Source organism: Ambystoma mexicanum, chromosome 11 (genome assembly GCF_040938575.1).
Source record: "Ambystoma mexicanum isolate Mex_15411 chromosome 11, UKY_AmexF1_1, whole genome shotgun sequence".
NCBI lineage: Eukaryota > Metazoa > Chordata > Amphibia > Caudata > Ambystomatidae > Ambystoma > Ambystoma mexicanum.
Window position 1 is genome coordinate 975,824,489 of NC_090934.1, and position 24,150 is coordinate 975,848,638.

The window sequence follows — 24,150 nt, forward strand, 5'->3', positions numbered from 1 at the left end:
GCCTTTTGTCCTCATAAGCAAGGCCAATCACGCAATTAGTAGGAAGGTGGAGGAGAAAAAGGCACAACCCCTTAGGAATCTAAGGCAGATCTACAAACCACAAGCTTACTGACATCAAACAGAGAGCTGACCAATCCCATGACCTGCAGGCGATGGAAACATTGCTCAACCAATTCCACACATTAGGCAATCTAGGTAGAGAACATACCTATAAAATGGGGCAGGCGAGAGCAAGGCTAAACATACTTGGGACAATAGTCCTGGGAGAAAGAGCTGCAATTAAGCAAGAGCAGAGAACACACCAGAGCCCGCTATCGACTGCTACTTGACTACTGGTGGACTCCATACTACAAGAGGAAGATACAGAATTAGCATATTGGTGCCTATACCTCAGGCCCAGACCAGGGTCAGAAAGCAAGTGGGTTACTTTGTTAAAAGCTTGCTGAGAGCTTGGTCTCAAACCCTGGCAGAATCTACAGATCAGAAAGAAAAGGCCAGAGTCTGCGGAGGGTTCAAGCTTGGGAGTCATAACCGCTGCCTGACCACAGCCCTGGCAAGGGAGAAGTACTTGCTGGTAAAATTAATGTTAATACCCCTGCAGGAGGGATGAAGAAATTCTTGCCGGCATGCCTCATGCTTAATTTGCAAATAAATAAGTGTCAGGGCTCAAATATTTTCAAGCACGCCCGTTACATATTGTGGCAGGCAGCCCCCAGTCCACTGTTGCCACCACCCATGATCTGCTCTCCACAGTGTCAGGATATCTTGATGATGAACCTCGGCTGTCCACGAATTAACGCCATGAGAGGTTTTTCATATTGATAAAGCCGCTACTACTATACTTGTGGCACAAGATCGGATTATAATAAAGACTACTCAATTGCCACCACCCATGATCTGCTCTCCACAGTGTCACAATATATTGATGATGAACCTTGGCTGTCCACGAATTAACGCCATGAGAGGTTTTTCATATTGATAAAGCCGCTACTACTATACTTGTGGCACAAGATCGGATTATAATAAAGACTACTCAATTGAGAGACGAAAGGTGTTGTTGCTATGGGCTACAGAACAAGACAGTGCTCTTCAGGTTGCAGAGTATCTTGGCAGCAGAAGAGTTTGTTTATTTATTGTACTATTCCTCGCCAACTGTAAATGGAGCAAATCGCTTGTTTGTGAGCTGTTAGAGATTTGCCACTCTGGGAGGTTTTGTGTTCTCTTCTGCAAATATCACAACATATAGCTACTTATCCTTCAAATCTCAGGTGAATCTACACTTCGGCTTTGCATTTAATTGTAGAAGCACAGGTGTTTAACCAGTCATACTCCAAAGTATAAGAAATTGGTTTATGGTGTATGTTTTCCCAAAAAGTGCCAAGCTTCAAGTACAGCCCATGGCTTTTCAGACACAACAATGTGTCTTTGTGTCGCTGGAGCTTCAGAAGCCCCCATCATACTTTGCAATCCCACTATAGTATTCCTATAACAAATCCATCTTCTTGGGGACATCGCAGTTTGCAGAGAACCATAAGGTGAGACTCCTCCAGCAGGAAAAGACGCTTCAATCTTTCTATCTATTGATACATTCATTTTTCACTTTACTTGTATCCATTGCATTTTAGCAAGAGAGATTTGACGAGCGCGCCAGGTGACAAGTTTCAGTGCTGCTGGGCATCAATACATCGAAGATGTAAGTACACAAGGAGATTTTAAACAGCGGCTGAGAGAAAGAATATTTGTGTATCTTGTCTTCAGCAACCTATACTTTCGAAATAGGACAAAGTCTATCGGCACTTCAGTATGCTGCTCTGATAATGCATCAAGTGAAATCTTAATGTCCCTCTTGTTTTTTTTTGTCCTTTGTATAAAAAAAATCTAAGTATTGTTTAGTTACTATTATCAATAGAGTTCTTTCAGCAAGGAAACTAACCTGTTTGATCCTGATGTTATGAATGATCAATGTGTGTTACGAGATCAAGAATTATTTAAGCGTGGCCTTGCTAATTCACTTATAAACCAGAGGAAAAAAAAGAAAGATTTATGTAATGATCAATTTATCAAGTGCATACATAAACTATGCAAACTTTGAAAGTCAGGTCATTTATCTTCTATCTGTGCATAGATAAATCGGTTTGCATTTTTTCTTTTTCCCCGTTTCTAGCTTGGTTTAATGTTTTTTATGGTAATTGTATTTTTTTTAATAACCTTTATGCACTGACTTTGATCATGTGTAATGTGTTTAATGGGCATTTTATTTTGGAAATAAAATTATACTTGAAATGTATGGGGACAGAATGAAGAGTTTCGTGCAAAGTGATTTTGAAGTCCATTGTCAAAAGGGCAGTTCTTAAGGCCAGAAAAATGACTATTTCCAGGAGCGAACAGTTAAGATCACGGATTATATAAAAACATGGAAATATGCTTAATAAGGCTTTAGAGTGAGTTGCACCACAAATAGTAGCAAGAAAAGAAGAATGTAAAATAAGTAGGTTTGTAGATCTTAGATATCTATATTTTAATACCTGGGTGGGTTGTCATTCGCTACTGAATATTAATGAGATGCTAAATACGCAAACGCTATGTTTGGATATTCCTCATCTCCCTTCACATTTTCATGCAAAGGATATTGAGCCTCATTTCAAGTTTGGTGGTGTCTAGATGGTAGATCTTCCCAGATACCACCAAACTTAATTTTCATTAACGCTACTTGGTCTGGTGGTATTACCACCAGATTACCAGTGGCGGTGTAAATCCTAATTTCTTTTGATTCCACAGGACTCAATTGGGCTTTTTTGGTGGAATTGCTGCAGCAGTAATTCCGCTGTGGTAATTCTGCCGTTTTTTCAGCTGAGAGTTAGAGGATTTACCTCACCATGATCCTGGAGGTTAATCCTTCACTCCAGGGCCATACCTGCAGTATGGCAGAGCGGGAACATTGTCAGTAATTCCGTTACTGCCAATTTCTTCATGACGCGCCATACTTGTAATGCGGCCCGTTGTCTTCAATTCTCCACGTCTTAATTAAGCAATATGACCCGAGCGGCGTGGGCATTACCGACTCAGGTAAGGCCCCGGCGCAACGCTCATATTGCTATTAGTACCCCGGCCCGCGTTATGTGCGTGACCGGGGCACTAAAAGCATTTTTTTCTGTCCCGAAACGTTGTGGCGTTTTGGGACAGAAAAAAAAAACACACAAACAACCTAGAAAATGGCCACCTTGGAAAGAGAAAACAGTGTCCATTTTCCCTTTCCATGGCGGCGATCGGACGCGCATCGAACACAAGTGTTCCCAGCGCATCCGCTCCTGACAATCAAAAAGAAGGTAAGTGGGGTTGGGAGGGCGGGAGTGGGATGGAAATAAAGTAAAATAAATCAATAAAAAAAAATCGTCCCTGCGTCCCCGGCGAGGGACGAGGGAAGCTTCCAGCCGTGAAGCCTCCAGCCATGTGGAGGTGCAGAGCGGGGATGGCCCTGCTCCGAATCTCCACACGGCTGGAGGCTTCCCTCGTCCCTCGCCGGGGAAGCATGAACAAGAAGGTAAGTGGGGGTGTGGGGGAGGTGGGAGGAAAGGGAATTAAAAAAAAAAAGCTTTACCCGAGTCCCTGGCGGGGGATGAAGGCAGCCTCTCAGCCGCGGGCAGGCTCGGAGGGGGGGATGGCCCCGCTTCCAGCCTCCTCATTGGCTGAGGGGCTGCCATGCCCCCTGCCGAGGACAAGGTGGCTGGAATCCCGGCCGAGAATCGAAGGATTCTCGGCTGGGTAAGGACCTGGCGAGAGCCAATCAGAATGCGTGTTGCATTCTGCTCGACTCTCGCCGGGTACTAATATGTGATCTGCATAGTCAAAGACATGGAAATCTACCAAATGATTTGAACCTCCTTTGCTTTCCTTCAATGCTGAAGTGAATGTGTGGATGAAGAACGAACACCACCAGTTTCACCTCTTCACTTAGCCCTTCACGTGTTTAACTTTGGTCATAAGGTGGGCCTGGTCCAGGCTTTGCATTGTTCATGCCTAGATTACAACATTAGCTCATGTACAAGAATGCAACACAATTGTTTGACAACTAAAATCAGTTTAAAACCACATCACATTTTTTCTCAGCTCAATACATAGGATCACATTACGTTAGATTTGCAATCCCTCCATTTGTCCCCAATGGAAAAAAATATTTTTCAGATCTTTAGCTCTCACCAACAAAACATTCTGCAATTGCTCAAATGATGCAGGGAAAGGGTAGAAACAATAGAAATGTGTGAAAGAAAGGTATGGTGATGGTAATGTCGCCAGAGGTGCTAGATTCAAGCCAAGATTCACAGATATACTTTCATTGACTAGGTAGAAGCAAAAAAGGCATTGGAAGTAACTGTCAGTAGGAATTCCGAATTCACAAGACCGGGCATTAAATGCAATCTTATTGATGAATGACATCTTTGGTCCTGTTCAATTTGCTGATACCAACGATAGAACTGAAGACCATTGTAAGTCACTCCAATCTAGCAATCCAACTAAGTCAAAGCCTGGTCTGGGATGCCCAATGGAAGCCCTTATTTATATATTTTATGAAAAGTTCATAAATCTGGATGATGAACCCTTATATAACGCCCCTCTCTTTGAATCCCCCTGACCTCACTGAGCAAAGAAGTAGGTTTGTTTTGCACATTAAAAGATTTATTTGAAAAATTAAACAATATATATCACACTTTTATGAATAAATTAATATTTGATAGCACACTTATGAATATGACAGTGATCAACAATGGATAACATTACACTAGCACACTTCTTTACTTAGGAGTTGGTATAGAAAGGATAATGTAGCAGAGAATACTTTATAGGATTTCAAGGAAAAGAAATGATGGGAAAGAATGCAGCACAGAAATAAACTGATATGGTTTCAACAAGAGATAATATGATCACTTTTCCCCTTGTGGCAATTCACCCCCCCCCCCCTTATGCAATATAAGAGATGGAAAGAAGAGCACACAGTTCTCAGGAATACAATCAAAATGCAATTCAAATTCCAGTTGCCCCCCCCTAGCAAGCTTAGAAAAACAGGGATGATTTTAAAACACAGGCAAATACTTTTACATGTGATTTGCAATGAAGTGAAAAATACGCTAAAAATGATTTTAATTCCCTATAGGAGATTCAGGGTAGGAGACAGCTACTTTGAATTAGTTCAGGTGAACACTAGCAATGATTCAGGAATGATTATTAGATTGAAAACGAATTTCAGCAGTACAAAGCAAGAAGCAGCTATTTTTTTTTTACAAGTGGTGAAATTGAGCTAGTTTTCAATTCGCAGTATTTTTTCAAGTGCGTCGATCGCGATTACGGATAAACTATAAACTATAAGGTTTGTTGGAAAGCTTAGATTCCTAGCTTTACGATGACAGTTAAAATTTTGCTTCTAGGACATGCGGTTCAAAAGATGCTGACGTTTTTGTGGAGGTAGATTTTCAGAAATGAAGTAAAGATTCAGAATGACAAATGACACTTTCACAGCTTTGAAATCACAGAATGGACACACGATTTCTATGCAGTTCTAAATAGGTTGAAATGGGTGGAATTAGATTATTTTAGACTAAAAGATGACTATGCACAGTTCTGGCTGGATACTCACTCCTAATTTTGGACCGGAATGGGCCTTGTACTGCACTCTCACCACGGGACGGTCTCTGCCACTGGTTCTGCTCACAGCATGGCCTCTGGTCTGGGTCTGGCACTGCACAGCGGTCTGGTCTGCTATCGACACTGCACAGCGGTCTGGTCTCTGGGTCTGACTGATTCTGGATACAGCTCTGCTTTCTGGGTCTGGCACAGAGTTCTAGCCAGAAGCAGAAACAGCACAGCCCGGCTGTTTTATTCTGATGTGCCCCTTGGAAGTCTGGAGTAAAATCAGTTTGCAAGATTGGAAGGCCAGCTGAGAAGAGTTCAGCTTGCAGTAGGCCCTCTGCTTCAAAGTTCTGGAATCTGGAGTCTGGTTTTCTTGTGCAGAGCGTCCCGCCAATGTTCAGGTGATGAGTGAATCTGGAAGTCCTCCACTAAGGCTTGCCATCCTTACTTATAGCAGAAATTGCATCACCAAAATGGGTGTGTGCGTGGGCATAACTAAGCCTGCCCCTCACAACTTCTCATTGGCCAAATTCTCCTTTCTCCCTTGATTGGGGGAAGGAAATGGAGTGTCATTGTGATGAGGTATGTTTATGGGTCAGAGAATCCTCCCCTTGTCACTTTGCACACAAATCTATTTTTGATTCAAATGCATATTTATCTACGTACCATTTTTCTAATATTATATGTCCAGTTAACATTTTCTGTAGCGCCAAACCATCCGATCCATGTCTTTTTAAGATGTTGTGTCCACTTCTGACAGAATTCTGCCCTTTTCATCCAGAACACAATATCTAAATTTTTCCAGAATTTACACAAATGTGCGCAAGGAATATGGCCATCAGATGATGAAGTGTCGGACTTTTAATATACAAACATTTGGAGTAATACCCTATTTCCTACTACCCCCCAGAACATACCACAGAGTCCTAACACCTCTTAAAATGTGCACAGAAAAATCACAGGAATAATGATATGATTTATATAATTTTGACAATTTTGTATTATGAATTATCCATCTTTTTAAAATTATGCTCTGGCCCAGATGGGTGTGGTTAAGTCCCAAACCACATGGGGAATTTCCTGTTGTCCCCGCCTCCAAGCTCAGCTGGCTCACAGGGGCAGTGCCCCTTCCCAGTTCCTTCCAAGAGGAAGCCATTTACGACCTCCTGATTTAGCAATTGCTTTGAGCCAAGGGAAGTTCATTGTTCTGTTTCGCTGCAGTCCCAGGTACCCCTCCCCTGATTCAATCAGAGAGGTGTAAAATCTCCTTTTGGTGGGGGCAGCAGAAGGCAGGCCAGGCCTGTGAATGCAGTTGCTGGGCAAGTTTCAACTCCTATCGGGGGTAGTTGCCGGGCAGAATTCAATCCCTTTAAGCCAGGCTTCAGCCAAATTTCACTTTTGTTCCAATTTTTCTTCATTCAAATCAAACTTACAATTTTTACACATGCAGCTAGAACGCTGATTCTAAGTTCAAAACTATGACATTTAAACAGTTGCAACCTATGTGACACTCAAAAGTAGGTCACTCAATTATTTTAAACATTTCGATTTTAGTGGCTTTAAATCCAATTTCACTTAAGCTGCTGACATCCACAGCTCAGCCAGTTTTGTTATGAACATTATTTTAGGCTCTTCATCTTTCCAGATTTTGTATGCACACAAGACTTCATTCTACCAGACGTCTGCTGGTGTTCAGTAAGATTTTTGAATATCTTGCAATGTTTGAAATAGGCATTTTGAGCTTGCATTCAGAGAAACAAAAGGTGATTTCAAAGTGGTTTTTGAGCTAACAGGCCCTACTGTTTTTCCTTTGGCACCACGTTTCACTCATGGCACTTCTGGCCCATCACGCTCGCACTGGTGAGTGGCAGGTCAGGTGACCTTTTTGGTGTGTGCAAAACCTGCACGGGTTTTCCTGGATTCTGGCGCAAATGTGGGCTTTTCGGCCATCTTGGATTTTCTAAGCCCATAGCACCAAATATTGCAGCATAATAACTCGAACATGGGTCAATACACCTGACACCATGCAGATTGTTAAAAAGACAGCAAAATCAAGAGGATTGATATTAAGAGACGTGGTCTAGTGACTAAGCTGGCAACTGTGGATCCAGGAGAATGTTTGCGTAATTCCAGATTTCCCCCTTCAACTAAATCACAAGTAAAGGTTAGTGCATCAACATGAACAGGAATAATATCTAGGCACTATACATTGTGTGCTTATAGACCCAGCCTGACTACTGGCATGTTTTACTTTAATCCTCAGGAATTTGCTTTAAAAACAAGGGTGTGTGGAGTAACAACCTTTGAAAATAGATACGTCCTGATTAAGGCCCACTTAACCATTTGAAGAACCTGTCCGATGCCTGTATCTGACAAAAAGTGCCGAAACACACAGTGTCGACCATCTTCGATGCAACCAATTTAATTGTGTCATGATCCATTTCCTTTATGTAACTGAATGCAGCAAATGACATTCAAATCGTGAGTTCTAGTTACATGTAAAGAATGATTGTTTGATCACTCAAGTGGATGTAATAATCATATAAATAATTGTTGCTCTTTACCGAGATCCATATGAGTGGAATAACCCACATTGTCCGTTATGTTTACAACAAATGTTCTTGATATGTATTTGTTCCATGTACACATTTTTGGACACTTTTACTAACACCCATCACTATTGCTTATAGATTGTGTCTGGATGTCCCGATCAGGATTTAGGCTTGAAAGCAAAAATATATTTTTATGCATTTGGATAGCAACAGAATAAAATGTTGATGTAATGATAAGACACGAGAGTCTGTAACAGTGCATTTATAATTATCTAGTGCATGTCTCCTTGTTCATGTTGTGAATTAGACAGTGCAATTAGGCAGGGGTAGCAGGTTCTTTTTTGTTATACCAGCGTTCCCGCCAGGATTGTGTGGCCATGTACACATCATATGTTCTCCCTGTGCTTTGTTGCCTTTAATGCTAAAATACGCAGCGCTTAGAAATTGACTTTCTGGCTGGATTCATTCCCGTATAAAAAGGCTCACCTATGCATTGACCTATAGGTGTCCCCCAGTCACACACTAGGTAAGCATTAAGCTTCCTTAGAGAGTACATGTGATGGCCCCGAACCCTATTTTTGCCTTTATTTCTTGCAATAATGTATTATTAGCCAAATCTTCAAGTTGTTAAATGCTGAACTAATTTACAAACATTGCCTTTTCATCAAGGAATTGGACTTGTCCACGTGGAGCGTGGTAGCTAGCAAAGGTGCATTTTGGTGTGTTATTATTGGACTCTGAAGCATATTATCTAAAGCACTGCCTCCATTCCAATACAGGCCAAGATTTGTTTTGTGACCAACACAATAGTTACAATTAGTACTAACTCATGAGCTGCATTGCCAAGACAAGGCGTTCAACCATTTTGCAAACAAAGATGGTGTTTGGGAAAAAAATACACACATCATGCAAGTGTGTCTTCCCCGCTTTGCTCCTAAAATCAGGAGTGAGATGCAGCGAAATGACAGAGCGCTACCATTGCAAATGCATGGAGGAGGGCTGACTCTGTAGAGGGCAGTGCATTGCTCACATTCCAGTGCCTCACACTACTGATCTTGGAATCAAAGAGGTAGGACGTACTTGCCCATGTGTGGGTATTGTCACACAACCCCATTATGTTTCGGCACATGGTTTGAAGCCTTGATGTAGCATTGCAGCTCACAGGTTTATGCTCATTTTAACCATTTTGACCTTCATGTCATGCCTAATCTGTGCATTGCACATTTATTGTTCAGCGGCCAGCAATATTGTCAAAGCAAATCTGGTCTTATTTCAAGACCCAGGGATCACAACATGAAATGCATGTTCCAACCACAAAAACAGTTAATGCCACTAAACAGACAGATTATCAGGACACAGCACCACTGCTGTTTCAAGAACAATACCCAGGTAAACAATGCATGCCAAGCATAGGTTCTAAAATTGAAAAATAAATATTAAAATGCCCCAGGGAGGACCCAGATCCAGGAGACTAACGGAAAAGCTAGCAACAAGCCACAGTTAACCACAGACTGCAAGTTGATTCTACAAAAAGTACAACCACAACCAAAAACACATTTCAGGGTATTGTATTCAACTTTCAGAAACATTACACTGATATATAAAGCCAATGATTGACTGATTCAGATACAGTGACCTGTAAAGTGTTTGTGATAGTACTTACCACTTATATGATATACCTCTACATTACTGTCCATGGCAAGGATTCCCAGCTGTGCTTTGTGCCTGAAAAAAAAAGGATATAGTCAATGCAGATGATAATAAAAAACATACTAATATTTAATGATATTTCGTTATCGTCTTCAAGTTAAATAGAATGCATGTTCCTTTAATTATGGCAGTCATTTGATAATCAATTTCTACTAATCAACGGGGCAGTATTTAGGCAATGTGTTGCTTCTGCCATTTAATGTCAAATCATGCTCCATGGGAGATAACAGGCCTGACGTAGGAAGGATGGATGAGGAAAATATCCGGTCTCAAAGCAAATAACACAAACACAGCTGGTACATCATTAAAAATTACCAAATGAAATAGTGTTACAAGCAACAGGACAATATACAGAACTATGCTGGTGCATTCACCAAACAAGTAGCTAGCTAAAACTAGATGGAGAACCTCAAGAAAATGTAATGCAATTGGACGAGTTATCTTGCAAACATTATTAGCAGGGCAATGGCGAGGATGCAACTTTCTGCAGTACGTATTTTAGTCTCGACACTGAAATAGAAATGTAGGTCTTTAAATTCATTTATAACACCTCTTATCTGACATTTATAACTTTCTCTAGTTCTGGAAAAAATTATATCACAATAGGATTTATTTCAATGGGACTAAACAGCCTGGAATGAGCTGTGTTGTGTTGTATTTGTGCTGGTTGGTCATCTTTATTAAAACAAGCACCCTCATTCTGAATCATGTGTATGCAGAGAAAAAGCCCAGGGAAAAATGTTTCCTTTGCTTTCCCCGCCTCCGCTTCATTCTGGGGACAGCGCCTAAGGAGTTCACCCCTGTGGTGCCAGAACTCCAGACAGAAAACCTGCGCCGAGTTCCCTCACAAGAGTCCTGCATGCTGCAGGAACTCCTCATGCTGCTACACAGGATCGGTAATCCAGCCCCCCCACCCCTGGTCCATCATGATTCCAGCAGATTGGGTCATCTTTTTCTTCTTTAGAAAAAAAGCAGGACCAACCCGCTAAAGTCAAAGGGGTAATCACAGCATCCATGTTTGCTATGGCAGCCATCACCGAAGATCTCAAAGGTGCACAAGCTTGAAAAGTGGAAATCCCTCTAGGCTTTCTCCATGGAAGTGCATGGATTTATTTTTTAAGAGGTCAGCAGGGTAAAATTCAGCTAGAGCAGAGAAGGCCCGCTCTGTTTTTTGTTAAGGGCAGCCTTCCCCTCCACCACAGCAGTGCAGCATTTTTTTTTAAAGTGCTATTTTCGCTTTCTTTGACACCGACCCAATCAGTTCCAGGATACCTTACATCGAATACCAAGTCTCTTAACCGTTCTCCAAACCATCCTGACTAGGCATAGTGGAGTGTATGGTGAATCTCGCTCAAGAATATAACTGAGACAAAGGCTTGGGGTTTTCTTTGATCATCAAATGTCAGGTTAACTATTAGTCTGTCAGCAAACCGTGGTCTCATTAGTAAAAGTAGTTCAGAGGCTTTTCAACAACCTCTTCTCTTGGTAGCAATACACTATTCTAGAAGCAACATCTTGACTTTGTCATCAGGGCAACATTGTTCAAAGCTTTTTACCAACCTCCTGGCTCTGTCTGAAAAACATTCTTTGGAGACCGTCTCAGCAGGCTCAGTGATGTGTCTCCTTCCAGTTCTTGGTGGTACTTTTCTACTGAGTTAAACAACCTTCCCTTTCTACTCCTGACCCTTAGCCAGCGGTTGGAAAAGTGTTTCCCTCGCAGTGTTTGGCCAAGGAATGTTGTAAAGGGTTAGGACAAGCTTCAGACTATCGCTGCCCTAAGGCTGGGCACCAATGCTGTTGTGGGCCAGTTTTATTGACCAAATGCGGCATTTTGTTCAAAACTACCAGCTGCACATGGAGGTAATTAAATGCTACTGGTCAAATGTGCTTTAAATTACACTGTATATGCATCAAATGCCTCAGTGAATAGCAGTCAAACAGTTTGTCACAAACAGTAAAAAAACTGCCATTAGTTAATGTGGGCCACTGGTCTATTGGTCCCCAGCCTATTTTGTGTCTCAATTCAATTTGGTTTAGCCGCCATATTGGTTCTCATCAGGTTTTGACTCACACAACCTTATTAACCCCAACAGGGGCAGCAAAGACTTCAAGTTGACCCTTACTTTGACCTCAGTAGACTGTAACATCTTAAGAGGATACAAACTTATGGTGCTAACAACAATACCACAGAAATGAAAAATCGATGCTACGCTTTCTCTAGAACACTTTGAAGCACAAGTTGGTTTTAAAACATTTTTACTACAGGGATCGAAATTAAGAATGGATAAGCAGGAGCTAAAAGCAGCTTCTGGGGAATTCTCCCAAGATGGAGCCCCCAACCAATGAGGCTAGGGAGGTGAGCCCGCTCCGCAACACCCTCTCTAGGGATCAAAGCAAGTGGGACCTCACTGAGAAAGACTCCCCCTTTGAGGACATGGACTCCCGTTCCTCTGAGGAACTACCTCCACCAGAAAACATGATGGCATATATGGGACTGTCAAACCATAACATCTATCAAAACTGGGACGAGGAAGAAGCTAACAGATGCTATTATTTGGAAGAAAAAGAAACTGCCTCTTTTAAGCGGAATTAGCCAACACACAGACTTGAAATATGAAGACTCGCTAGACATGAAGTGAGAAGAGGGACGAGAAGTAAGAGAAGATTTTGTTGCCAAGCAGGGGAGATCCCTTGGTTATGTGATGTTGAGAGGAGGTGGTTCCATAACAGGATGCGGAGCCCATGAGATACAAACTTGCTAGGAGGCAGCAAGGAGACCACTGAGAAGTCAGAGTAGCCGCAAGGCTGAAAAGGAACAAGCCGATGGAGCTTACGAAGCCGAGAGCCTGAGAAGGTGCAATAAGAGGGGGCCTTGAGACGTGGTTGTTGCATGATCACAGGAGGATCATGGTGGACAGCAGGCCCATACAACAGTGCCGATACTATCACTGGGCAGCAGCAGCGACCTATGTGGCTGACTGTTACCATACTGTGTTGCTGAGTGGACGAATTAAGAGTAGATGTGAGACGCTGAGGAAAGCAGAATCGAAATGCTGCGGATAAGCAAAGCCGATGTGAAGCCTTTAAGAAGCCCAGAGAGGTTTTCTGATAAAGAGGAAGGCAACAGGAAACCGGGGAGGCATGGGAAGATGCCAAACGAACATTATTTAAACTGGCTAACTCGCCTCAGTTATACCGAGAAAGGCATGAGAGGAAGTTTGTTGAAATCGAACTTTAACAGTCTGAGAAAGAAAACAATACAATTTCCTGAAGGGGTGTCTAGGGAAAAGTGAATTCCTTGAATAATCTGAACTGTACAAATGTAAGCAAATATGAGATAACGTATCCTGAAAAAGAGGAAACTGAAAACGTCAATATTCAGGAATGTGAATAATCTGAATCAAAGAGAAATATAGGGATACTTGGAGTACTGAGTAATAAAGGGAACATGTCTGTTTTGCCAAGCAGAGAGAATCAATGTAGTAGCAAAAGTAGATGAATGGGAGGTATGAAAGCAAGAGTATGAAGAGTGGAAGGCTCAAATATCCTTGAGGATAGCTCAACCTGAATCAAATACACTAAGGCCCAAAGTGGGAAACAAGGGGGCACATTTGAGAAAATGACTTTATGAACTGATAAAAAGAGTGGCCAAAGAATCTGTAAAGATCATCTATTAAGAAGAGAAGTACATAAAGCACTAAGCAGGAGAAGGGAGTCATTCTCCTGCCCTTTTGTTTTATTTGTGATAGGGTCAGATATGTAGAGTTTGGATGTTGGACATATACTTTTGGGCATTTAGAAAGATGACCGACTTGCTGTGGGGTTTTGTCAAAGGCTGCCACGAACAGAACTGAAGGGCCCACTGGAAAAATGACCAGCCAGCCTTATGAAAAAGACCTTCAGAATGGAAATGGGCTTATTAAGGCAGATAAAGGGTGTTTCTGCAAGTACCACATGGAAGCGCTATGTGAAAAATGACTATCTGTGATTACAAAAGGAAAAGCAGCCTTTTCATTTACAGTGGCAGAAGAAATTCAAAGGCCCCTTTCACAGGAAAAGCAGGATTTGCGAACACTGACAAAAAAATGGCTTCACTTGTGCGTTTTCAGTTTGAAAGCAAGACATGAGAAAAATGTTCCCCTGCTAACATAAATGTGTCAGGGAAAATACTTAATGTGTGTTGACAAGATGTAATGTATATTATGCTTCACATGCAAAATACCGGCAAATGAAAAGAAAAGGCCACTTTGTTTCCATGGGTCGCCAGATGTCAGCAGGGCCTCGAGACATCACAAGGCTGGCCTAGATCATTATCTGCAGTGGGAGATCTCTGTGTAGCTGATGCCTCCCAAGTTTACAACTGGCAGCCTGTCAACTTAGAACAACAAAGAGTATAATAAAAACACAGTCCAGGAAGCTCTAGTAACATACTGACCAGGAATGGCAAATTGCCTGGAGGAAGGGGAGCGGACATTTGTATAACATGAAGATTTCCCATTCGTTTAAAAGGACAATCATATCTTATGCATTTTTCTCAGCAACCACAAGTCATACTTTATTGATGTTTCATTTTTTAAATAAATTCAAGGCGACTTTGTTGAAATAAAATTAATCCACTTGTGACTTAGGGTATTGTATTGGCAAGCTAAAATGTGTTCCAGGTTGCTTTGAACATGTCCCGAATTTACGAGTAGGCAGACTGGTGGAGGGTAAAATGAGGTATGTGGAGAGTAAATTGCATTCCTAACTATCATGCTTTTTGCATAAACAGTGGGAAATTGCTGCATGGCTGTGAAGCATGGTGCAGACCCGGCTGTTGTTTTATTAAATTCCCCATGATTAGATGAAGCAGTGTATATATATATATATATATATATATATATATATATATATATATATATAGTTATTAGTCAATTATGAGGTTTTGCCACTTAACTACTTTTTGCCAAAAAGTTGACATAAAAAAAAAGGGATTTCAAATGCAAGTTGCCATAGTTCTGCTCTAGACTCATAAACCAATCCTTAGTGTGGTGCTGGACTGGGGGGAGGGGTGAGAGAATGCTAACTGTACAATCCTGGTTCCGAGAATTCATGCAGGGCACTGCCCAATATTGAAATCTTGATGGTGTCATCACTCGTATATCAAGTGGATGTACTATGAGAAGGGGAGAGCTGCTAAAAATATCCATCTGATAGTGGCAAGGAAACACCGAAGGAAATTGCTGAAATTGCATCTGGGTGGAGCTGTCCATTGCTGGGGAGGCCTAAAAGCTAACTGGGCACTATGGTGAAGAGCTGGGAACCATCCTGGAGAGCGATACAACTAGACCTCTGCCCTCAAGACAAAGAGGGTCCTGAAATGCAGCTGGCTTCCCTGAACTTTAAACAGAGGTTTTAAATGTCAGTAGAATTGAGCCTCTTGAAATCAAAAGGTGGGGGAATCTGCTTACTTTAAATCCTTTCCCTCTATAGTGGGTGGGGGGAGGGGCAGAACTGTGTAGATCCTTAGCTTGTTTAACTAAAAATATTAATGTAATTAATTCCCCATTTGGTGGAACACCACAGGGGGGGCTTTTGTTGAAATTCAAAATTAACAAAGCTCATTCCCAATGTAAACTGAAAACTATAGGCTGGAATTTAATTGGGTACTCCTATTGGTCCAGCTTCCCACACACAGGCCTTTAAGTGGAGGGGGGTCTGAAATCCAAAATTCCCAAATCAGTCCAATTTTTCTTTTCAGCTTCCCCAACACAGAGCAAAGTAGAGGGGAGTCTGGAAAACAAACTGCTAATCACCCCGTCTTTATTTTAAAGCAAAAGTGGGGTGAAATAATAATTGCCATGTGCATTTGTACACATTTGTAAACCAAACTGCTAGCCTTTTAAGCATGCAGGAAAATCGAAATTGCACAGAATTGCATATGCAAATCGATTTGATTCATTCACCCATGTTGATTATTTCTTGAAGTGAGCTCTGTAGAAAGTAATGTATTGTGATTTGTGTTTTCCCAACCAATTTGTGCGATTTATTTATGTAACAAGAAGTTTAATTGGGAGCCACAAATAAGGTGCAGTGTGTCTTTTTACTGTGATCGCCATTATCTATTATTCAAATAAATACGAATATGTTTCCTGTCCAATAGCCTGCTTCTTGGCTCATTGGTAGCTCAAGGGGAGGGATCGAAGGGGCATGAGATGAATCAGAAATAGGGCTGAACAAAGAACTGACATTAAACAGTTTGTTGTGGGACACCTTGATCAGGGAGGGAAGTAACTCACCCGAGTTGAGGGTGGTCTCTGAAACAATTACAGAGCACCTTATTAATTCCTTTAGGAAGGTAATCCACCATAAATATAGGGATAGCTAGGCCTTTACCTGTATTATTGAATAAAACCTGAACTAACAATGTCCTTAAAGAGCCTCCATCATCCTTTTGATCCTCCAACCTATCCAGCATTAAACAGTGACCAGGAGCTATCACTGGGGAACGAAAGCCAGTACATGGATTTCCACAAATCTAATTTTCACATGAGAAGCAAACATACAATTCTGTCCATTATTTAGGACCCCATAAGCTTTAAAATGTTGTACATGTTCCTAATATATATTTATAGATTGTCGCAAAGGCAGAGAATTAAATTTATATAGCTGTTTGTGCTCGGTATCTGTTGGCCAACGAAGCCAAAAGTAGCACCTGGCAGATGTTGGTGGCAAGCTATCCAGGATCTTCAAGGCTACAAGCAGGAGCTAAATAGCTCCCAGCTCCCCTCAATTTCAAACGCTGTACTAGAGGCATAGTGTCATAAGCAAATAATGGACACTACGCCCTCTACATAGGAGTCAACAGTTTTTTCTCGCATTCATCAAGGTGAAGATTTTGACCTCCTCCACCTATTCCTCAGTGCTGTGTTTTTTACAACCCGCTGCTGTTTCGGGGCTGCGAGAAGCGGTGGGAGGAAACGCAGAGGTCTGCCATAGGACTTGTACCTCCTGGTGACGAGATAAAAAGCAGACTGCCAAGACCCTGCCAGCGAAGCTCGCCACCGGCAAAAGGGCTCCACTGCAGTTTTGAGCTGTTTGGTGGCTGACCAAAAAGCATAACAGAACGTTTCATTCACACATGATTGCAGCTTAACTACAGCCAATCGGATAATTGGGCAAACCTTTACTTGGCGTGGAGGACCTTCCTTTTTATGGAGCAGATTACCCTGTGGTGACTTCTTGAACCACACGGCACTGTATGCACCTGTCCGTGACCCACAAAGCACCCCACAAGTACTTATCTCCAGTTCTAGTGAATTTCCAAGAGAAATAGCAAGCAATCAGAAGTGAGGGCTTACCACAATACAGCTGAAGCCATCCAAGGGAAAGTGGGCAGAGAAAGGGTGGGGGAAGAGTCAGACTTAGGCATCTCCTCGAGCTGTCTGGCATGCCCAACTTCCCACGACCCTATGGGATGACATATTTAAAATGGAGCCACTTAGACCTAGTTTTGGTGATACAGATAGTATTGGGGAGCGGGGGAGGAGAGACCTGCCCCACCATCCCATCAGAAATCTGTGTGTGCACCCAGCTTCCCTTAAGTCCCTTGTCTTAGTCTTTTATCCCAGAATTGTTAAACTGTACACTGAAGGATATCTTCCTATTATCCTTGTGACACAAGCATAGGGAAAGTAGGGAATTGGGGCAAACTAGAAGAGAGGCTTGGTAACTTGATTGATGTGATGCATGCAACTTTATCAAGCATCTAGCCTTTTTTGCTATAGTCATCCTATTCGTGGCACTGGTTGATTTATTTTATACCATTTTTATCTTTGTAGTGCACATTGTTTTTATTGACCCATTTTTATTCTAGAAATAGCTTATTTATTTTAATCATTTTAATGTGTATTAGGACTTTACTAACAAAACACAACAGTATAGCACCAGCTATCACGGCACACTGCATTTAGCCAGGGTTGTCTATCATGAATACGTGAGGACATAGTCCGCTGCATAATATTGTGCCCCAGAATCTAATGCCTGTTACTTCATTCATATCGAGCTCCGAGATGCTGAAATAGCACACTCTCATAGCGCTAGAGCATAGAACCTACTCCCCCCCCCCATCCCCATAGATCCAGTACTGAACTTTGCCTTGCAGCCCCGACAAGACCTATGACAGAGCTGCCTGCAATAGGATCTTTCTCAGGCACTAGTTAAGTGATGCAAATGGCCAACAATGTACCTAAAAGAATACCTGCACAATTTGTAAAGGCCTCACAGTCGAGAGCGCAGAGTATACAGATTGACAAAGAGGATGGACTGGAGTCAGTAGATTGAATACATTGTTGGCCTTGCGTTTCCAGTTATTAGTGGTCGGGCCGGGCTTAAGGAACCACTATAGATGAAGGGGTAAAGCTTCACCCATGGAACATAGCCAGTCTATCCAAACATTTTGTGAACAAGGACTGATGTGATCATATAAGAAAGTATGAGATCATTTGTCTCCTAGAGTTCTGGGCTGTATTGAATTCCACTTAGAAGGGTACGCTACATACCATATGCCAGCCACAAAAGGAATAAGTGCACCTCTGAGTGGAGGCCTGACAATATGGGCCAGTGATTCCCTCGGCAAAGAGATTATGGTACAAGAAATGGGCAGCAAAGACATGTAGGCCTTAAGTGTACAGAAAGCCAGATCTTATTGAACATCTACAACCACTGTAACAACTATAATGGCAATGGCGGTACGGTTAGGATTAATTCAGCATTGAATTTCATCTCCTCCTGTCAAGGCAAAATAATATCCAAGCCCTGTTTTATAGTAGTAAGGGATTGCAATATTCAATATGAACCACTGAAGACGCTAGAAGGTATTACAAACAGGGATATATCCATGCTAGTAACAGGTACCCCTTGCAGGACACAGAAGAGAGCCTCTGGTATTAGCCAGTGGGATTCTCAACACCGAACTATGGGCCTGCACCGGGAGGCTAAGTGTGGACCAACTGGCTAAGCCGACATATTTGATGGGGAATAGAAGTTCACACATCGATTACATTTTGATACCTGCAAGGGATTGGCATTCAGTCACAAGTTTTAATGCCCATGAGCTGATGGAAAACGACCACTGTCCTCTTTCCTTGGAAACTTTGTGGGAAAACAGTAAGAACCCCTATAGCCATTGAGTCCCTACAAACAAATATTCTTATAACAGGGAATGCTAGGCGGGCACTTAAATGGGCGACATTAGAGCTGGGAAAAACATTACCAATAGTATATACAAAAATCTCACCGCTATTAGAAAACGTATTAACTTATGAGAATTCAAATCTGATCGAGATATGGTCATTATGTGGAAAAAACGCGTCAGCAATACACCCCATGCTCACCTGCCCACATAAGAAAATCAAAGCAGCCACGATCAGCGATGATAGCTGGTTTGACCACGAATGAAGTGCTGACAAGACAGCACTAATTATGGAAATAAAAAAGAGTGAGGACCTAGATAGAAACAAGGTGAGCTGCTTGAGACGCGCGTGGGTACAAGGAGCTAATAGATGGGAAGATAAAAAGACCATGCTCCTAATAGGTGGCCGGAATTAAGTGAGGATGCCAATGCCAAGGAGAACATTGGGTTCTGGAGATTGGTGACACCAAGTACCTCAAGGAATGGTAACATTATTCACGCTAGCATTCCCGAGGAAGTATGGTACTTTTATTTTTCCAATACGCTAAATACAACAATCCTGCCCCGTATCTGCCTGCACTAAGGTTGATGATGAGACTACCATAAAGGCACCCGACTATGCGCTTTACCCCCTTGAAATTCACTCTAGAAGTGAAAAATGCAATCATGTCCCAGAAAGGCACCAGGCCATGATAACATTCCAACAGACCTATACATGTCAGAGACTGACATCTGGGGTCTTGTACTAATTCTGGTCTTTACCATAGCCTTGGAGATAGGCCTGGCTTCCCCCCCTCTTGGACCATAGCAGAAATAGTCCTCTTCATATAAAAAAAAGGGGCTAGGGTGGAGCCTTTGAATTATAGGCCAATATCTCCTTTAGATGTGTCAGGGCGGTGTTATTGAGTTGGATTACCTAGAGTGATATAAACTATCTGCAGGCCGAATATGGAGTATAGTTGGCCAATGCCTCAGGCGATAACTCCTTGTCCAAAAATATGTAGCACTTAGGATGAATACATACATATTATTTGTGTATTCAAGAACCGTGTCTGACGGTGTCCCAAGGGTTTAAACTTTGGACAGCCCTAAAGGATATAATATTCCAACCCAAAAGCTCAACGCCATCCTGAGTTTACATCAAGTTAATTCCGCTACGGTCAAATGGAGCCTAGCTGGAAATAACATGGACTCGTTCAAAAATCGACAAAAGTGTGGGGGAGGGCTGCGTTTTCACCCCTACCCTTTTTAGTATTTCTATAAATAGAATAATAGATGCAACTGTAGACATTCAATCAGATGCAGTGAAGGGAGTTTAGCACAGGGGCAATGTGCTGGTCTTGGAAGCAAGACCACGCAGAGCAACAGTGGTTCGAACCGCGGATACGCGTTTAGAAACCGAACTCTGGCATTAAGCGGCTATAAAAAAACAAATTAAAATTAAATGCACCAAAGCTAGGCGTAGACAAAACCCGATCCTCTTATTTGCGGATGATGTGGTTTTAATTTCCCTCACCCCTGCTGGTTGAAAAAAAAAAACAGGTGCATGTATTGAATGGAGAGTGCAAAAGTTATAGCTTAACAATCGGTTATAGCAAGGACACGTCTATGGTCTTTCACCCCCCCACAAAAGAAACCGCCTAAATTGGACATAATAAATGGGCATAATATTCAACTAAGAAATAATTATTATCTAGGTTTAAAGTACAAAGACACCAGCAAATGGGGAGACTATTTGGACAAATCATCACTCCCTCAAGAAAGACTGAGCAGTGCCTTTGCCAAATTTATATCAAACCAAGGTAGTGGTGTACTCACACCAGCACTTAAAATCTACAATGTTCAGACCAGGGCTACAGCTTTGTATGGAGCAGAACTGGGGGCTTTTCTAATTGCGGTAAAATAGGGATGTCAGAAGAATGCCTAAAAAAATAAAAAATAAACCAATGTACCTTCAAGCCCCCCAAATGTGTGGCTTAGTATTGAACTTAACCAGAAAAACATCACTGAGAAAATATCACTCAACCCCATTTTATATTGAGTATGAGTGTGGTCCTCACCCTATCTAGGTAAATATGAAGCGGTATTAACAGATTTGCTATGTCATCCCGGTGGACAGTTGTTGGCCTGGTGCAACCACATAAAATCAACTCTAACACTCATAGGCCTGGAAGATTACTGGCATAATAGAGATACAGCATTTGTAAAAAAGCTACATCAACGATCAAACAGGCCCAGGCAGAATTTGTGGAGGGCCGCAACTTGGCGCATTGCTCTGGACAGTCTGCTTAGGGGCCAAAGGAATCGAGCCTACGTACTCTTCCAGGGCGATCCTGTGGGTTGAATAAGTGATGATCTTGCAGTATTGGATGTAGGTAGCAAATCCACCTCGGCAAGCCTTCAAGTAAAAAAAATACTAATTTAAAATGTGTCCTCCCTCCACAGAATTACAGTAAATCAAGCACAAATGATGTTGAGGAAACCAACAGAACAAATACTGCAATGCTGAGGAGGGCAGATTCTGGAGAAGAAAAAACCGTCTGCCACCAGAAAGTTTATGGGCTGTTGAATTTCTCGACCCAGTTTCAGGGAGAGTAAATTCCATTGCCAGGAACTAGGTCACAGCCACTGTAATAAGCCTGGTCATTTTATTGGATATATGTCCAGTGAGAAGGAATTCTGGGTGGGTTAATAATGCCTCAGCTACTTGGTTTCCTGATTTTTTGAACTATGGGATTAATCTAAGAGTCACACTGGCAACACCGTAATGGGGGGTGTGGGGGAGACCTTTTTTTGCTAAATTCCTGAGCTCACTAGGTTACGTCTTAATGGGTCAGATTCAGTAACAAAGCGAGAAGGCTAAATCCGTCTCCCATCCCAGTATGCACCTTTGAAACCCCTATTTACATCTTGCACTCATAGGGGCATGGACATTCACGGTACTAAGCTATACATTCATTCGGCTCGGTGACCCCACGTGGGTTGGGAACTGGGGTCAGGGAAAGTGACCAGAGTCCATAAGAGCATATGAATGTTGGTGATTGTGCGGGGATATGCCAGTGAAGGAAACCCCTTTAGCTGTTTGCAACTATATAGAGATTAACTCATTCCAATTGACTTTCTTCTTGGCTGTGCCTCTGCTCCACTGCCATCCATCAGTATCACTACTGCAAAAGACCACCAGGGACACCCAACCAGAGTGCTATTAGATGAACAAATGGATTACTAATGAGGCCAACCCCGGTCCCACATGCTTTAGCCTACAAAGGATAAGGCAAAGCCTTGAGATGCAGTCTGGATGGCAGAATATTCAATTCATTAACTCGAAGCAGCTCAGCCCTTACACGTTTCTTCTCCTTCCCTGTACATTATTGCTTAAACTTAGTCCAATGTTGGTTCATTTTGGCTTAGCTTAGAAAGTGACGAGAACTGCAGAAGATCCATCCACGTGACCACAGAGATGGAGAACCTCCCATTCAGCCATCCCACTCCAAACTTTGCCTACTACCTAAGTGATGCCTGACCCAAGACAATATGAGCACGACTCTGGTTGAAACTGCAATGGAATGTGCAACCTATTTGTGATCTTCCATGAACATTGTGTACAAAAAGGCAGAACATTGCACACTTAACTAAAGCACAATAAGACGTGTACCACCGTTTCATAAGTAGAATTTAATGAGTGGTGAATTATTTTGTGGTAGTTACTTCATGTCTGTAAAATAGGTATACTTTGAGCGGCATGGGCATATGCAGGGGAAAAGGTGTTTGATGCAAGGGCATTACAGTGCTATTGGGGACCCCCATTTGAAAGAATGCTGTGAACCAACTACCACACAGTAAATCATGAGCACTAGCAGTGGTTTCAGAATGCCCAGACTCCCATCTATCCCAAAGATCACTGAAAAGGTTCACAATTCATGAAAGAGTTTTTAATAAAATCCCAGAACAATATTCCAGCAAATGATTAAGAATAGATGCCAGGGGTGGTGATCTTTTGGTTACTCCCTGTAAAACAGAGGTTGTACCAAAATGATTGGTTGTCCACTATAGATATTTAGCATAGATACTCACCTTTAGAACACTTAAAACATGAGCATAAAAAGGTCAGGTGTCGTTGATCCCCATTTAAACCTATATTCTAGTATTTGGGCGACATATGATTTTTTAAAATATTTAAAATGGATTTATATCCAAACAGACGGATTCTTGTGCAACGAGGGCGAATATCTAAGGAAAGCATTAATTGTAGATCCTGCAGGAAATTAAATGAAGAAGACTCTGAAACATCTGTTAATACACTAACGCTTTAACTGCACCTTGCACTTTAGATTTTAAAAAACAGCCGGTTCATAGATTAGATTTTGTGGACGCAGATTTTCTGGCAGCGCCTTTTATCAGGTACTGCTACATATTTAGTCATTGCTGTAAAAGGCTTTTTAAAAACGTATGAAATTGGAAACTTATATGTGAATTTCTAAGTTTTATTAGTATATGAATTGTTAAATAAAAATTGATTCAATATAATATTTTATCTGGGTGACTCTGTTTTAGTGTTTTTTACAAGAGGTGAAATTGTTTTCTTTTCAACCAATGCAAATAAAAAATATACATCTTAAAAAAAAAAAAAGAAATTATGAATTTTAAAAAGTTATTAACCTGGTCTTCCTAAAGAAAGTCAACATTCATAGTCAAAGAAAAACCGTTTACATGTTTCCATTAGTTGTGCAGTTGTTCTTATTTCATCTCCCATCATTTGCCCACTGCTAATAAGTGAGGAACAGTGGAGTGAAATGAGTGTGGGAGAATAGTTAACTCCCTTTGTGCCACTTCAATTACTCATTTAAGAGTGCAGTATCTAGTTATGGGATGGAAAAGCAGTAAATAACTAAATGCTTTTACCCGCTATGTGGAATCACAGTTGGAAGCCCTGGTATCTCTCTTTGGAGGGCAGTGTGCTGCAGGGTGATGCAATCTACTGATTGCAATACCTTTCACACTAAAGTTAGCCGATTATTAACACATGAAAAACATACCAGCAAAGACGTCCATTCTCAGTTCCTCCTCCCCACATCTATGTGAAAACAAGCCAAA

At 41.8% G+C, this 24,150-nt stretch overlaps 1 protein-coding gene across 3 annotated transcripts in view; it reads right to left on the bottom strand.

Moving 5' to 3' along the window:
- Window positions 1-24,150, bottom strand: part of SYT12 (synaptotagmin 12) — a 1,146,553-nt gene that overhangs the window by 604,290 nt on the left and 518,113 nt on the right. For all 3 annotated transcript variants that reach the window (XM_069624132.1, XM_069624130.1, XM_069624131.1), the window contains one exon: window positions 9,838-9,899. In XM_069624132.1, the coding sequence (XP_069480233.1) occupies window positions 9,838-9,871 (34 nt within the window). In that variant the 5' untranslated portion in view covers window positions 9,872-9,899. The remainder of the gene's footprint in view (window positions 1-9,837; window positions 9,900-24,150) is intronic.